Source organism: Saccoglossus kowalevskii, chromosome 17 (assembly GCF_978046115.1).
Source record: "Saccoglossus kowalevskii chromosome 17, keSacKowa6.1, whole genome shotgun sequence".
Taxonomy (NCBI): Eukaryota; Metazoa; Hemichordata; class Enteropneusta; family Harrimaniidae; genus Saccoglossus; species Saccoglossus kowalevskii.
Genome location: NC_140657.1, coordinates 15,410,240 through 15,427,381, shown reverse-complemented (window position 1 = coordinate 15,427,381; position 17,142 = coordinate 15,410,240). Strand labels below are relative to the sequence as shown.

Here is a 17,142-nt window from a genome sequence, read left to right as displayed (position 1 = left end):
TGAACTGACTTACGCCTGCACCTTAAAATGTTTTCATGATACATAATACCACAATAAATCGCAAGACCAGACAATCGGTTCAAATCTTGCCGATCGTTTGCTGAATAATTATTATCGAGAAGCATTTACATGGTTAGAATAACTATGAACATATTGATATAAAATGTTAGATATATGTTACATTTATTTATTAATTTAACACTTTATTTAAAGAGGGTAGGCCAATATACAATAAAGTAATTTTCATTGGGCCCTCTGTAGGAACAAAAACCCAATATACATATTATAGGCTTGAGCCATTTACAACAAATTTTTCACTCAGATAAATTTTGTAGGTTTTCTTAAAAATGCCTAAAGAGGCTGAATTTCTGATATGGAATGGCAACTTATTCCATAGGGTTACCCCTCTATACTGAAACATCCTCTGACCCATGGATGTTTTCCATTTAGTAATGCGTAAATTATTTTTAAGAGAGCAACGTGTACTATACTTGTGGGTTTGGGAGATAGGACTGAACATTTCACTTATATATAAAGGCGCCAAGCCATTGGTTGCCATATACATTACGATACCTAGAAAATATGAAATTCTGTAATCGATAGGCAAGATACTATGTTTTTTGAACAGTTCAAACGACGATTGGCTAAAGTTGTCAGAGGAAATCACACGAACTGCCCTTTTCTGAAGCTTATACACCCGACATAAATTTGATTGACTTGTATTTCCCCATACTATACAGCAATAGTCCAATAACGACTGAATAAATGAAAAATACAATGTTCTTCTGACGGAAATAGATAAGAAGCTGCGAATTCTCATAAGAACATCAATTCTTTGGCTAAGCTTTTTACAAAGCATATCAACATAATAATCCCATGATAGAGTTTTATCTAAAACCACCCCGAGCGACTTTTCGAAACTGACTGTTTTAATTATTTCACCATTGAAGTTAACCAGAAAATCTTCGCCATTATTATTTAGCCTTTGACGGGATCCAACAAGCATAGATTTTGATTTAGATGTGTTGATTGACATGTAATTGCAATTAACCCAACGCAAAATTGGCCAAACATCATCATTAATGCACTTTGTGACTACATTGATACTTGGTCCAGACGATAACAGAGTTTGATCGTCTGCATACATATCAATGGAACTGTTTTCAAAAAATAATGGTAGGTCATTAATAAATAGAAGAAATAATAATGGTCCTAAAATCGAACCCTGTGGTACGCCATGTCGAATATTGACAGCATCCGACTGTTTACCCATCAAATACACAACTTGCTTTCTGTCAGTTAAATAAGAATTAAACCAAACAAGGGAGATTGGAGAAATGCCATAAATTGAGAGCTTATTTAATAATACATGTTTATCTACCATATCAAACGCCTTGCTTAAATCAAGGAAAAGCAAACCACACAATAAGCCATCATCCATATTGCTAAGTAATGCATCGCATAGCTTAATCATAGCTGTATGGCAAGAATGTGATTTCCGAAAACCTGACTGCGATTTAGAAATTAAATCATTACTGTTCAAATAATGGTATAAGTGATCATGCACGTGTTTTTCAAAGATTTTTGAGATTATTGGGAGAAGCGAAATTGGACGAAAATTACACAAGTCCTGGGATCCGCCCTTGTGTAATGGAATAACTTTGGCATGCTTAAACATGTCTGGAAAAATACCTGATGAAATGCTAAGGTTGAATAAATAAACAATACTTTCACAAATGAATGGAGCAGAAATACGCATATCTACTACAGTTGGTGAATTGTCTTAATTTCACACAATATACCTACTAATATTATATCATTATCAATACCAGTGGAATTTATGACGATTATTTGCGATATTGTACCCATGTTTGAGCATCAAGGCCCTGTGCCATGGATATTAATACAATGTTGTTTTCAAAAACGTATAAAGGAGAAACTATTGAAAAAGAAGAGAAATTGTTAGATAACAAGTATTTAATACTAAAATCGGCATCAAATAAAACGGTATAATACCAATAACAGCGGATTTAAATATCAAAATCAGAAAAATCATCGTTGTCTGCTCTGTATGCAAAAACGCGTTCGGTCGAAGCGTTACATCAAGTACGCGCGCTTCTAAATTCCGCGAGTGATGCCGCTGTCCTGGTGGCCTCCCGACTACTTCGCCCTATCGTGTTGATGAAGTGAGGTTAACCGAAGGTGATTTATCCAAGCAAATGCAATAAACTAAGTGTGGATCGACGATGGCCGACGTGCACGTGACTTGTATTTTCTCAACGTCGGCTCCCGGTAAATGTCACAGTCCGGGCACAGTTTGCATAAGCAAAAGAAAGTATCCGTGCACGTGTTTTCAGGTGTGTATTTTTTATTTATACAGTCAGATTAAAATCACTTTTGGTTCTCCCTCTAGGATGGCTAACACCCACCAGCTTTCCAGCCATGTTTCGTTTGGCTTGTAGGTATTCGTCAAATCACCGACCTCCTGTACAATTTGAAAATGACTATAATACAGACAGAACAGTTCCTAATAACATCTACCTTGATGGTTTGAAAACACCAGCGGGATGGGGTTACGATGAAACTGCGTACATGTACCCCTGGTACGCACTCTTACGCACAGTCGATCCAGCTGGACCACAGTGGCAATCTAGCGTAGCGTAGTGCAAGACCGCGGAGGACACCGATACGGCATAATAGTCACGGTGTGCCGTTCGCTCGTGCGATCACTGCAATGCTACTCCACACCACGCATCAGTCACTCATTCACCTACAATGTAAATGAGTTCAATACAACAATATTTCATGGATTAAAACTAGTTTCTTTCTTAGTTCGCCATATGAGATTATGGAAAAAATTTCCAGAAAGACATTTTAAATTATTCTGTTACACGGGCCAGTGATTGTGAAACTCTTCCGTTCACTGTGGATTTGTCTCCACATTTATCGCTTTTTAGAGGCAGCAAATCAACTGGTATTGACAACACTACAAAATAATAACAATAATGAACTCCCCAACAACCCATAATGGACTCAAGCACACTTTGTGCCCCATATATGTACTCGGCTCACGCCTCGCACATATATGTCGCACAAGGTGAGCTTTCGCCCATTATGGATTGGTGGGTCGTTCATTATTGTTTAATTAAAATAGTAAATATAAACATATTCTACTGTACTCCATAGTTTTATGTACGTTGTCTGTGAGAATATTTGAATCACGGAGCATCAAAACAAGATTGGCAGTACTAAAATAGATTCAAATCTCTGTCTTTCAGTTATTACTGGTATACAGTCAACGGTCTCAGCGGAAGAAATATCTAGTGATTATTTATGCATGAGCACGTATATTACACCATATTATAAAATATAATATGCGACCGTCACACTGATACAATAATATCGTAATTCACTCTTCCCCAGTGAATGCTAGATTTAACAGATCAATCCCGAACTGTGCATAGAACCCACTTTCACTGTCGGTTATCGTCCTTGTAATCGTCCTTCAGATCCAATGTCAAGCAATGCAATATCGGAACCAGACAAACAAGTCAACCCTTGTATATATTTATTGTACCGTTCGTATTTCAAATGATCCAAAATAAACAACACTCGTCACCGCCTGGTGCTGTTAAACACGCGTCACTAGTTTTTGATACAAGCTCGTATTCAACTATTGTAAATTACAGTGAATCAATAATTTACACGCAATTCATTTTGAACTGTCGAGCTGATTCTATTTCCGCTGAAATTGTTTAATTTACCGACGATAAAGTATGTAAGAGTAGCGATTTCAGCCAGAGTTAAGGTGAAGTGTGAGGGTCGTACTCTGTGGAAAGTAGCCAGCACCAGTGTTGTAATTATCGAGTACGGAAATAATATACGTACGGGCACTGAAACTGGCTGTAGCAAGTTCGGGATAACATAATGGCGAATATTGCATAAGGTAATTGAAATCCTTACCCCATTACCTTATGGTAATCCCGGTAACTCCGAAATGATGGACTGTGCGATTGTGAATCGACCGGGCGTCAAAGCCAGATTGGCAGTATGAGAGAGCAATTCATATCCAAGTCTTTCAGTTATTACTGGTACATAGTATGCGTTCTCAGCGCAAGAAAGAAATTCCAACATATTTCCAACATAATTAAAGCGTTTTAGCAGGTCTATGACCAAATCTGATTCACTGCTAATTACGTCGCAAATGTGTTTTGTCTGTTGCTCCCAAGCCTTGATTCCTTCCCCATATATTAGTAGGAATTATTGACATTGTATATGTACTGATTTTATTAGTTAAATTTAAGGAATCAGGTTAATTGTTCACATAGAATTGTGAGCAATCCTTTCATTAATCGGCTCTACACATGGGGTCATGTTGGACATGATAAATAACGATAATTATGACTTTAGACGAAATCAAATACTACTAAATAGGGGATGAAAATCAACTTTCAGAATCACATTTGAATGAATTAAGTGTGATCACTTTAGATCTCCAAAAATCACTTCCTTTTCATAACTTTCAATTAATTGTAATGTTCAATTCAGTTCATACACAATTTGTTGGCAATTGAAAGCTTACTTAACGATATATAACTTTCGACGAAATGGTCATTCGACGGAATGAAATTTCGAAATGTCGTAGTCCTCGCCCTTCACAGGCAATGTAAGCCACGAACAGAAAAACAAGTCATTCACTTCTGTATATATTTACAATCACTGTTCGTAATTTTACTAATCCCCGCCTGCTGTTAATAAACACGCGCCACCAGTTTAACGGAAGACATTTGTTGATAGACAGTCCCTCTATCTCCAGTCTGGAAACGCTCATTTTTTGAAGTGTAAATCAGCTGGATTACTTGGGGAACACTCGATGCTCGTCGGGAAATCCGCGTTCACAGTGATTTGAACCAAATTCGATCTATCTATCTATTTATCTGATCTATTTCGTCCCATAACTTTTGGACATCTGTGATGATGTTTATATTTAGAACAACCCATTTCCAAATTGGTAAAGTACTTTAAATGTAAAATCCCCAAATGACTTCTGTGTTTCTTGATGTTATTATGCCTGACCACGCTTACGCACTGAACTGTAAGTTAATTATATACACGCTTATTTTGATCGAGTTACCGATAATATAACTTCCGGAATACCTATCAGAAGGTGTCAACATTTCAATCACCCGATATGAGCTTTGGTACAAGTACGGGGTTAGATAGACCGTGGTTGATACAACTTTTGTCTTTGATTACTGCTTCAGTAAAACAACAAACACACAACAATTAGTTGTTCGCTGCTGTTTTTGTGAATCTGAATCTTTTCCACTGACACTGTTTAACTTAGCGACGCTAATGCATGTACACCGTGTCCCAAAAGTTTGTTCCCCTTATTGTTCAGGCATCTACCCCCATTATACTCACATACGACACCAACTGGTCATCCAGCTCGCCGACAAAAAAACATTGACGAGAAAGGATCTAAGAGCACTGTTTATCCCTATTTCACCCAGAAAACTGGTTTGAGGGCATACAAGATGCCCAAAATACCACGACTGACAGAGATCCAGAAAGGGAAAGACTGACCTTCGCCAGGAAGTATGTCAGCTTGAGTCCAGAACAGCAATAGTTCTGAGAAAGTGCCTTCTTTTGAGCTTCATGCCATGGGGAACCACAGTAAACGCTCAATACTCTGCAGGAGATACTGGAACCGATACTGGTGCCCATCGTGAGCAGAAAAAAGAGGAGTGGTCCTGTCATACAAACGAAGCTCGGACATGGTGTTCATGCAAGATGGTGCACTTGCTCGTGCCGCCCGTGTGAGCCAGGAATGGTGTCCCAGGAAACTTCCTGGTTTTTCTTCGTAAAGAAGAATTCCCCCCTCTCAACTCACCACACTTGAATATATAATTGAGAACTGCTGGGGATACTGAATAACAGAATCTTCAGCAGCCAACCCCTTATGTCCAAAAAGTAGAGGAAAAGGAATGGGAGAATATTGAGCCATCGGTTCTAAATGACTTGGTGCACTTTATGCATGATCGGCTCAAAACTGTTATTAAGATGAATGGGGACACAGTGGAAATTAAATTATGTGATTCTATCAGAATGTTTTTGTTTTATTGATTGCTAATTAATGTGAACGAACTTTTTGGACACGTTGTACGAGTAATTGTCTTGACATTTTTATATTGTCTATGCAATAGGTTGGCATTGTCTTGACATTTTTATATTCTCTATGCATTGGGTTGGCATTGGCTTGACATTTTTTTATATTGTCTATGCATTGGGTTGGCATTGTCTTGACATTTTTATATTGTCTATGCCTTGGGTTGGTTTGACATTTTTATATTGTCTATGCATTGGGTTGGCATTGTTTTGACATTTTTATATTGTCTATGCCTTGGGCATTGGCTTGACATTTGTATATTGTTTTTACATTGGGTTGGCATTGGCTTGACATTTTTATATTGTCTTTGCATTCGGTTGGCATTGGCTTGATTTTTATATTGTCTATGCATTAGGTTGGCATTGGTTTGACATTTTTATATTGTCTTTGCATTCGGTTGGCATTGGCTTGATTTTTATATTGTCTATGCATTAGGTTGGCATTGGCTTGACATTTTTATATTGTCTTTGCATTGGGTTGGCATTGGTTTGATAGTTTTATATTGTCTTTGCATTCGGTTGGCATTGGCTTGATTTTTATATTGTCTATGCATTAGGTTGGCATTGGTTTGACATTTTTATATTGTCTTTGCATTGGGTTGGCATTGGTTTGATAGTTTTATATTGTCTTTGCATTCGGTTGGCATTGGCTTGATTTATATATTGTCTTTGCATTAGGTTGGCTTCGGCTTGACATTTTTATATTGTCTTTGCATTGGGTTGGCATTGTTTTGATAGTTTTATATTGTCTTTGCATTAGGTTGGCTTTGGCTTGACATTTTTATATTGTCTTTGCATTGGATTTGCATTGGCTTGACAGTTTTATATTGTATTTGCATTATATTGTCTTTGCAATAATTTGTTACCCTAGTACAATAAATCCCACTACATATTATATTCAGTCTGATAATAAGCCAATGGTAGAGGTTGAGGAGAACTCAGCAGGAAACACACTACTGGACATGCATGCGCTTATGCAAATTAACAATCACAGACTTCACTGTATATCAACAAACGTCTTCCGTTACACTGGTGATGCGTGTTTATTTAACAGCAGGCGGTGACTAGTAAAAATATCACGAACAGTGATGATAAATAAATGAATGACTTATTTTCTTGTTCGTGGCTTACAACATTTCGAAAGTCCACTCCGTCGAATGACCATTTCGTCGAAAGTTATATATTTATTCAAGTTTTCAAATGCCAACAAATTGTGTATGAACTGATTTGAATATTACGATTAATTGAAAGTTATGGAAAGGAAGTGATTTTGGTGATATAAATTGATCACACTTTTAAATTCATTCAAGTGTGATCCTGAATGTTGATTTTCTTCTCCGATTTAGTCGTACTTGATTTCGTTGAAAGTCAAAATTATCGTTATTTATCATGTCCAACAAACACCAATATGTAGAACAGATTAATAAAATGATTGCTCGCAATTCCCTGTGATGTAATTTAAAATTTAGCCAACAATTAACCTGATTTCTTAAATTTAACTAATAAAATCAGTGCATATACAATGTTATTAATTCCTACTAATATATGGGGAAGACATTTTCGACGGAATTAGCAGTAAATCAGATTTGGTCATAGACCTGCTAAAAAGCTTTAATTTTGTTGTAAATATTTTATAATTTCTTGCGCTGAGACCACATACTATTTACCAGTAATAACTGAAAGACTTGAATATGAATTGCTCTTTTGTACTGCCAATCTGGCTTTGACGCTCTTGTCGGTTCACAATCGCACATTCCACCATGTTGGAGTTACCGTGATTATCATGAGGTCAGGGTTTCAATTGACCAGTTTTAGTGCCCGTACGTATATTTTTTCCGTAGTCGATAATTACAACACCGGTGCTGGCTACTTTCCACAAAGTACGACCCTCACACTTCACCTTAACTCGGCTGAAATCGCTACCCTTACCCTATCGTTGGTAAAAAAAGACAATGTCAGCGCAAATGGAATCAGCTAGACAGTTCAAAATGAACAGTGTGTGATTCACTGTAATTTACAATAGTTGAATACGAGCTTGTATCAATCGGTGACTACTGTTGTTTATTTTGAATCATTTAAAAATACGAACGGTACAGTAAATATATACAAGGGTTGACTTGTTTGTCTGGTTCCGATATTGCATTGCTTGACATTGGTTCTGAAGGAGATTACAAGGACGATAACCGACAGTGAAAGTGGGGTGAAAGTGGGTTCTATGCATAGTTCGGTATTGATCTGCTAAGTCATTGGGGAAGAGTGAACGATATTATTGTATCAGTGTGACGGTCGCATATTATATTTTATAATATGGTGTAATATACGTGCTCATGCATAAATAATCACTAGATATTTCTTCCGCTGAGACCGTTGACTATATACCAGTAATAACTGAAAGACAGAGATTTGAATCTATTTTAGTACTGCCAATCTTGTTTTGATGCTCCGTGATTCACATATTCTCACAGACAACGGACATAAAACTACGGAGTACAGTAGAATATGTTTATATTTACCATTTTAATGAAACAATAATGAACGACCCGCCAACCCATAATGGGCGAAAGCTCTGATCTCTTTGTGCGACATATATGTGCGGGGCGTGAGCCGAGTACATATATGGGACACAAACTGTGCTTGGGGCCATTATGGGTTGTTGGGAAGTTGTTATATTTTGTAGCGTTGTCAATACCAATGGATTTGCTGCCTCTAAAAAGCGGAAAATTTGGAGACAAATCCAAAGTGAACGGAAGAGTTTCACAGTCACTGGCCCGTGAATCTGAATAATTTTTAATGTCTTTCTAGAAATTGTTTTCACAAGCTCATATGACAAAGTAAGAAAGAAAACAGTTTTAATCAAGCAAATATTATTGTATTGAACGAGTGAATGGGTGACTGATGCGTGGTTTGGAGTAGCATTGCAGTGATCGCCCGAGCGAGCATCACACCATGACTGTTACGTCGTATCGGTGTCCGCTGCGGCCTTGCACTACGCTATGCTAGATTGCCACCGAGGCCCAGCTGAATCGACTGTGCGTACCAGGGGTACATTTACGTAGTTGCATCGTAACCCGACCCCTGGTGTTTTCAAACCATCAAGGTAGACGTTATTAGAAACTGTCCTGTCTGTGTTATAGTTATTTAATTGTATGGGAGGTCGGTGATTTGACGAATACTTACAAGCCAAATGAAAATTACAGGCGTAGCGAGCTAACGAACATGGCTGGAAAGCTAGTGGGTGTTAGCCATCCTAGAACCAACAGTGATTTTAATCTGACTGTATGAATAAGAAAAATACACCCCCGAAAACACGGATACTTTCTTTTGCTTATGCAAATTGCGCCCGGAACAGAACAAATTTGTTTCTCTGTACTCGTAGACATACATTGTACCCACATTTAGTTTATCGCATTTACTTGGATAAATAACCCTCGGTTAATGTCACTTCATCAACACGATAGGGCGAAATTGTCGGGAGGCCACCGGCACAGCGGCATCAATCGCGGAATCTAGAAGCGCGCGTACTATATGGAACGCTTCGACCGAACGCGTTTTAGCGTACAGACCAGACGACGATGATTTTTCTGATTTTGATATTAAAATCCTCTGTTATTGGTAATGGACTGTTTTATTTGATGCCGATTTTAGTATTAAATACTTGTTATCTAACAATTTCTCTTCTCTTTTTAATAGTTCCTCCTTTATTCGTTCTCGAAAACAACATTGTATTCATATCCATGGCCCAGGGCCTTGATGCTCAATAATGGGGTACGTTATCGCGAATAATCTGCTGCAATGACGTCAAAAAATCCACTGGTATTGATAATGCCATAATATAAGTAGATATATTGTGTGAAATTAGGACAAATGGACAAATTGCCAACTGTAGTAGATATTTAACATATATCTATAAATTGCTATCAATATGTCCTTAGTTCTTCTAACCATGTAAATGTTTCTCGATAATAATTATTCAGCAAGCGATCGGCAAGTGGAGACAGATTTGAACCGATTGTCAGGTCTTGCGATTGTTTGTGGTATTATCTATCATGAAAAAAAAATAAGGTGCAGGCGTAAGAGGTCTGTTAGTAGTGTTCAATATTGTTGTTGAAATCTGAGCGTCATGTAAATCTTGATATTACAAGAGAGCAATATGCTTACACAACTTGCTTATGGCGTGCTAATGAGATTAGCTGGAACGGCTATCAGCTCATTGTTTATTCATAACATAGTGATCACAACTACCAAATAGAGCATTTGAAAACAGTAGAGAACTTGTGAAATACACATACAGTTACCATGGAATTTCAAACTCCAGCATACCACAAAATATGCACTTTGTATATACATAAATTATATCACCCTAACAATGGCCCTCTTTCGTCATCATAATGGATGTCATACATTGAATAGATACGGTAGAGAAGGAAATGCCGTATATGAATCCATACAACAAGCGCAGCATATTTATTTTTTGCATCAATATCCTGTTAGTACGACATTTTTTTTTAACAAGCGCAACATTTTCTTCCTCTTATAACTCGTGCGTCACCATCACGGCTTATTTATATTCTAGTACTATTTATTACACTGGCAATTATATGACCACAGCGCTGGACAACTAAAAGAGATTAAAAAGTGTGATATCACGAAGGCACATCTTTACGCTATTGTCATTAATCGTTAGACACAGTACGGCATGGTTATAGTCTTTGCAAATTAACAAGCTTTGGAGATTGAACACAAATCTAGGGGATTATCGTTTTAGTTTATTGAAAGGCATTTTGCATACATTAACCACATTTTTTGGAGTCGCAGTTGGTTTTCAAACACCGTAACTGGCATATATGCCCTATACTTATTTTCGGTTCTTTTTTAAACCAATAAATCTTGCTGTTTTATATCATGTCATAGCGTAAATGATAAAAACTCGGTCACGCACTATTGTTTGATTTTGTCAATGAATACAGGTTTCTAATAGTAAATATGCAAGGTGATGGTGATGCGACGATTTAAATTATTCTTGGCTGGCGAACATGAGGCTTTGTGAATCCCCGTAGCCCGTAGACAGATCGTTAACTACCTTCAGCGTTCGAGTTGATGTACGAAGTAATATTGCGAATTTTGTGCGGTTTAGGTGTAGTGTGTCACAGTATATTAACTCATTTTGCTTAGATTGAAAATGGCTGATGAATTGGCCAATGACCTGTACATAGCATAGTTGCGCAATCACCAAAGAAAAGTGTCCGCTATTGACAACAAGCCGAAAGTAGTACTACAGTTGCCGTATTTAAATAAGCATCTTTAATTTCTTAACATGTTTGAGACATCTGTTGCTTTACTAAGGGAAAGAGAAAACGATAAGTGTTGATTTAGACAGTGTTTGGAGACAAGATTTCGGAATTGAAATTACCCATGAGCACTTGGTAAAATCACTGGGATTGAGCAAATGAATAATTCCTTTCTTGTGTTTTATGCTAGTATAAGGATGAACCACACTTAAATTTTGTAAATGGTATTATGATCTCTGATTCTATATTTTAACATTTGTTTCGTGCTGACATACATGCGCGCGTGTAAGATGATCTTAAATGTTATGTTTTTTGCTGGAACAAACCAATATTTAGTTTGACAGCTTATATGGCATTTCATTGTTAGCGATTGTTCATAGTTGGTCAAATATATTGTTAGTTAATCCCTTCCTGTGCGTCAGACAAATATCATATGCATATATTATGACAGAGAATGCTGGACTTTTGGTAAAGGTATTTTGGTAAATTAATAGATTCTCTCATTATCATGATTTGAGATACAGACACATATACACATAATGGAAATATATTTATTGCAAGAAACATGCCGGCATTTATATGGCAAAATATAACACAAAAAACGCCCTGTGCATTCAGATACTTATCACTGTTTTTTATTTAAGTTGACATCTGGTACCACGCGTTGAGTAACACGCGAAATGATTGACAAGTTGTGATGCCATATTTCTCAATCAAAAACTCTATATATTGAAAATTAGTTTCATTTTTTTGCTCCATCCTGAGAAGACGCCATGCATCGTTGTCTGATCGTTTCCTATCTCGTGATCCTCGCGGTAAGTAATCGTATTCCATACGTTCACTCCCACTTGATTCATTGCTGGGTAGGGGAAAGTATTATATTTCTTTTTCTACGAAAGTAGCTACAAAATCTATATTCATATTTAAAGCTAGTACATTTTGTATAACCCGTGTGTATACCCCAGTTTTTCTAAATCATGTTTGGTGTCCTATGTGTAAAAGCATCACAAACTACTTATAATTGTTCCTGTCTTTTGTAAAATCCGTTGTAAATAATGATATAACTCGATATTTCAATTTATGTCCCCTGGGACAATACACTAAGGCAAGCAATATAGATCTAAATGAATAGGAAGTCTTCTCATCTTGACAAAATAATACCGAATTTATACCCATCGTAAATAATCGAACCCAAATTTATACTTGAAAAATCTTAAAAACGCGACTCATTTTAACGGCACGTCTCTTGTTTGTACTATGTACTTCGAGTTGGCCTCCTCGCAATTAACTGACTATTTCTTGTTTCTAAAACAACTACTGCAATTTTCCGACAGTCCGTTGTATTATGATTGAAAATCAAATTATATTTATTGACATTAGCAGTGAGCTATAATTATATATATATATATATATATATATATATATATATATATATATATATATATATATATATATATATATATATATATATATATATATATATATATATATATATATATATATATAATCTATATAATTAATTTTATACTTCAATAAAATTCAATGATCAGATGTGATTTTGATTTGATGGTTGCTATATCTGGCGCATTAAATGTACTAAATGTCGTTACTGTAAGTATTTGAAGGTGTCAAAATTCGTAGTGGATCGAACTATACTGCTCGGTAAATATGGCAATGAACGCAAGAGATAATATGTTTTGCTCAAGTAGTTATATTGCTGGACAAGAAAACAAGGCTATGTTTTGTTTATTTAGTTTCGAACGTAAAGTCGGTGGCTTCAAAGTTTACATCATTTCTGTTAGTTGCTTTATAGTTAAACCTGTATATAGATTGATGTACACCATCGAAATTCTTCGACCACAGAAGTGACGCATTTTATTTATATATTTTTATACCGTTTTGGTACAGTGATAGTTCAGTGGTACAGTGTTAATGTTATATATGAACAGAATTGTTTTGGTATTATTTGTCCAACCTCAGGGAGTTACTCAAACATACATATTACTAGGTATTTCAAACTTCTAATAAATAGAAATATCCTATGAAATCAGAATTCGCTACAGTTAACAATCTGAATGAACATTTGTACATAGAGCTTTGAATTTAAATATGAATTAAGCTGTGATATAGATTTTAGATAGATGCGTTTAGTGTGTATATATCGATATTCTATTATATTTGTGCATCGCTGTATCTGTGTTAGGTTATGCGCACACACACTGTGAACGATGGATTTTAGGTTTAGAAAAGTCTCTAAAATCAAACATAGCCATCCGAGTCATCAACTAAATTAATCGGCGAACGTGCTTCAAATAATGACGCATTTGAAAAAAAACGACAATTTTTTTTGCATTTCAGATTGCTTGTCAGTCCTATGCCAAAGTTGTAAAGCGTGCTGAAGGAAACCCACATGACCTTATGGTACCTGGTCAGGGACAAGGTAGTATAATTAATATTTTTTTAACATTGTTGTTGTGGTTCAAGAGTGTCATTTTAAAAGACAGATTGTTTGAATGTGTAAACAATTTGACTTAGTAGAGAATACATTTTGTAATACAATTCGAGAAACACAGTAGTTGTGACAGTACATATACCACTGGTAGAAATACTTACGTGTTTATGTAACAGGCAAAGCCGTTACTTCGTTTTTGTACACTCCCACAGTGCTGGTTTCTTCACTATGTGCTTGTTTACTCAAATTGGTATAGGAACAGAACAGATAAATGACTTATATTCACTTTGAACTGACTGTTATAATATATAATTTACAGCTAGCAAGTGTTTACAGTGCAAACTATCAGATAAAATGTCTTTAGCTGAGTGCTTGCTGAAACCAGAATCTGATCCTGATAAATATGAATACTGTACAACCGCACGAGTGAGTTTCATATGTAACTTCATTTAAATTAAATGCAAATTGTTTTCTCTTTTATTAAAATTACTATGGTAACACGAAATAAAAAATCAAGTCGCAGATTGCTACTTGGATGTTTAATTTAAATGCCACATTATCAAAATGATTGTACTGTTTTTCGTGCTCCAATGAATTTATTTGTTTTTTCAATTTTAATGTTTTCTAATGTTTCTCGTATTTTAGTGAATTTACTTGTTATGTATTGCCACAAAAATTTAGTTTTAACCATTTACTGCCTACTTTACAGCCTGAATGCATGACTCAACTGTGGCAAACAAATACTGGTTTAGTATTTATATCGGAGTGTCAACAAATCGAAGTGAGTTCAACGTAATTCTACATATACTTCTAGTGCCTTGAACTAGGCCCATGTTATTATCTGCCCGAAAGGCTAGAATAAAAAATATATTTTCACAGAAAAATCATTTTTTCCTGTATTTTGCGGTATTAAAATATAATTAACCAAATTTAGTTTAATAAAGTACCATATTGCATACTGAATATTAACTGATTAAAAAATTTACAAAATTATTGTATTTCTCTCAGAGACGGTCACTTGCACAGTACATGGAGATCCGCGTATCTGTACTTTCGATGGATACAAGTATCATCAAGGTGGTGATTGTGCTTTGTATTCACTTATGCACATGGCTTGTGGGAACGACTTCAGAATAGATGTTAAAGTGACTGAGCACAAAACCAAAGACCATTATCGTTTAGGATCGCTGCTACTAATATAAGGAGGTGAAACGTTCACGCTTGGACCTAATGATGGCTTCAATCCTGTCACATATTTGGTAAGCATTTCGTATTTTGACATCATAATCAAACAATCCCCAATCCCCTCAACTGACTTTCAAAGCCATATGTTCCATAACTTTTTCATGCACCCCAAGTGACTGATCCCTACACTGATTCTTTCAAGACCACGTGTCCCTTGACTGTATCAAAGTCATGTGCCGCTCAACTGACTTTTCAATGTCATGTGTTCCTAATCTGTTTCAAAGCCACGTGTCCCTTAAATGACGTTTTCGAAGCCATGAGTTTCTCGACTGACTGATTCAAAACCATGTGTCCTCTATCTGTTTCAAAGCCACGTGACTCTCAACTGACTGTCGGACACCAGTACAGGGTTTTAAGTAGACACTGAAACGTGGATTTATTTACATCACATTATTAACATTAATATGAATCTTTACAATCGCGCCCATTGGACATCTATAATAACACCCTCCAGTTATGCATGAATTTCGTTGTAGTGTTACTTCTATAAACTCGGCGGAATAGCTTAACCTTCCCACATGTATATTGTTTGTATGTGATTGCATATTACTGCTCACACTGTACTTGCCTTGACTACGTGGTTAGCATAGATTTTGAAGCGTTTGTTTACCATTGTAGATTTTGAGTTGTTTGAAAATCAGTTCGAAACATTCATAAATCCAAAAATAAATTGTATGTGTCCTCAACGTACATCTATTTGTCTTTCCACAATACGATACAATACGTACAATACGTGTACGAGTAACAGTTGTGTCCAATATGTATGTTCTGCTTTCTGTTTTCAGCTTACACCGGGTGGGGCGTCGTCACTAATAGATGATGCAGTTCTCCCGGAATATTATGGTACGTACAATCAATTCCTATTACGTAAACATGCCGATAGCTATCACGTTACAATGGATCTCGACTTGGACGGATATTACGACATTGTCGTCAGGTGGGGCATCAGAAGAGTAGAAATCGACGTTTCCCAGCCTTACAGTCAATGTTACGATATCCATGGTTTATGTGGCGATGCAAATGGAAGTCCTGAAAATGAGACGATTACACCAGACGGAGTGAATGCAATAACTGATGCAGAATTTCACACAAGCTGGGGTTATGGAAATGGGTAAGTTCGTATTTTGAACTAAATAGTCGAATAGTCATGCAGACATATCTCGTCAACTCAAATATGTATCCATTTCAGAATTCATTTAGGATTAGATCAAAATGGGATATTGTCTTACTATGATTAGAAATATGAGATACAGATTTCCAAAAATTGTGCATGTTTATGTAATGGAAATTATATTACACACATATAGCACATATACTTATAATATTGAGATGTGTCGTACATTTATTGTATATACGTTAAACAAAAGTATATGGATAAATGTCATGGTCCTTGAACGATAAACTGTGACTTTTATTTGAAAAAAACGATGTACAGATTATTTTCAAAATATTCTATATCAATGCGAGAAAATCACAAAGACGCGGGGAAAAACATCTGAACAAAATGTTGAAATTGATTAGTTATGGACACTCATGCTGCTTTATTATTATTTTCAGTTGCAGTTTGTTGGCAGGACATTACCCGTAATGTGCTGATGTTGATTTCAAAAAACTAACGTCACAAATTACCTGAATGCTCAGCAGCTACTAATACATATCATACATATTACTGATGACGAAGAAAAGTGTGATGCAATTTGAAATTATAATTCACATGTGGAAGGTGGTCACTCGAATGTATTTATTGTTATTGAAATAATAAAGGGGCAAGACTCTGCGTCAGTTATGTTCTTGTTAGTATTCTTGAGTCACAATTGGTCGGAAGTATAACTTCATATTGGATAAGGTTCAATATCCATAGATTATGACGTCATTAGTATGTAAAGTGGATCATCGATTGCCGATTCATCTGCCATTCAACTGGACAGAATTGTTGATTCCACCACCAAGTCATAATTTAATACTGGACTATAAGCAGACAAGCAAACA

At 36.1% G+C, this 17,142-nt stretch overlaps 1 protein-coding gene across 1 annotated transcript; it reads left to right on the top strand.

Annotated features, from left to right (window-relative positions):
• The first annotated feature begins 12,226 nt into the window (after positions 1–12,226).
• LOC144356049 (uncharacterized) lies at positions 12,227–16,930 on the top strand. The gene is made up of 7 exons (XM_085492146.1): positions 12,227–12,271; positions 13,815–13,896; positions 14,228–14,334; positions 14,618–14,689; positions 14,917–15,167; positions 15,939–16,264; positions 16,711–16,930. The coding sequence occupies exons 1-5, from the start codon at positions 12,230–12,232 to the stop codon at positions 15,043–15,045; spliced, it is 432 nt and encodes a 143-aa protein (XP_085348272.1). The 5' UTR covers positions 12,227–12,229; the 3' UTR covers positions 15,046–15,167; positions 15,939–16,264; positions 16,711–16,930.
• The last annotated feature ends 212 nt before the right edge of the window (positions 16,931–17,142 follow it).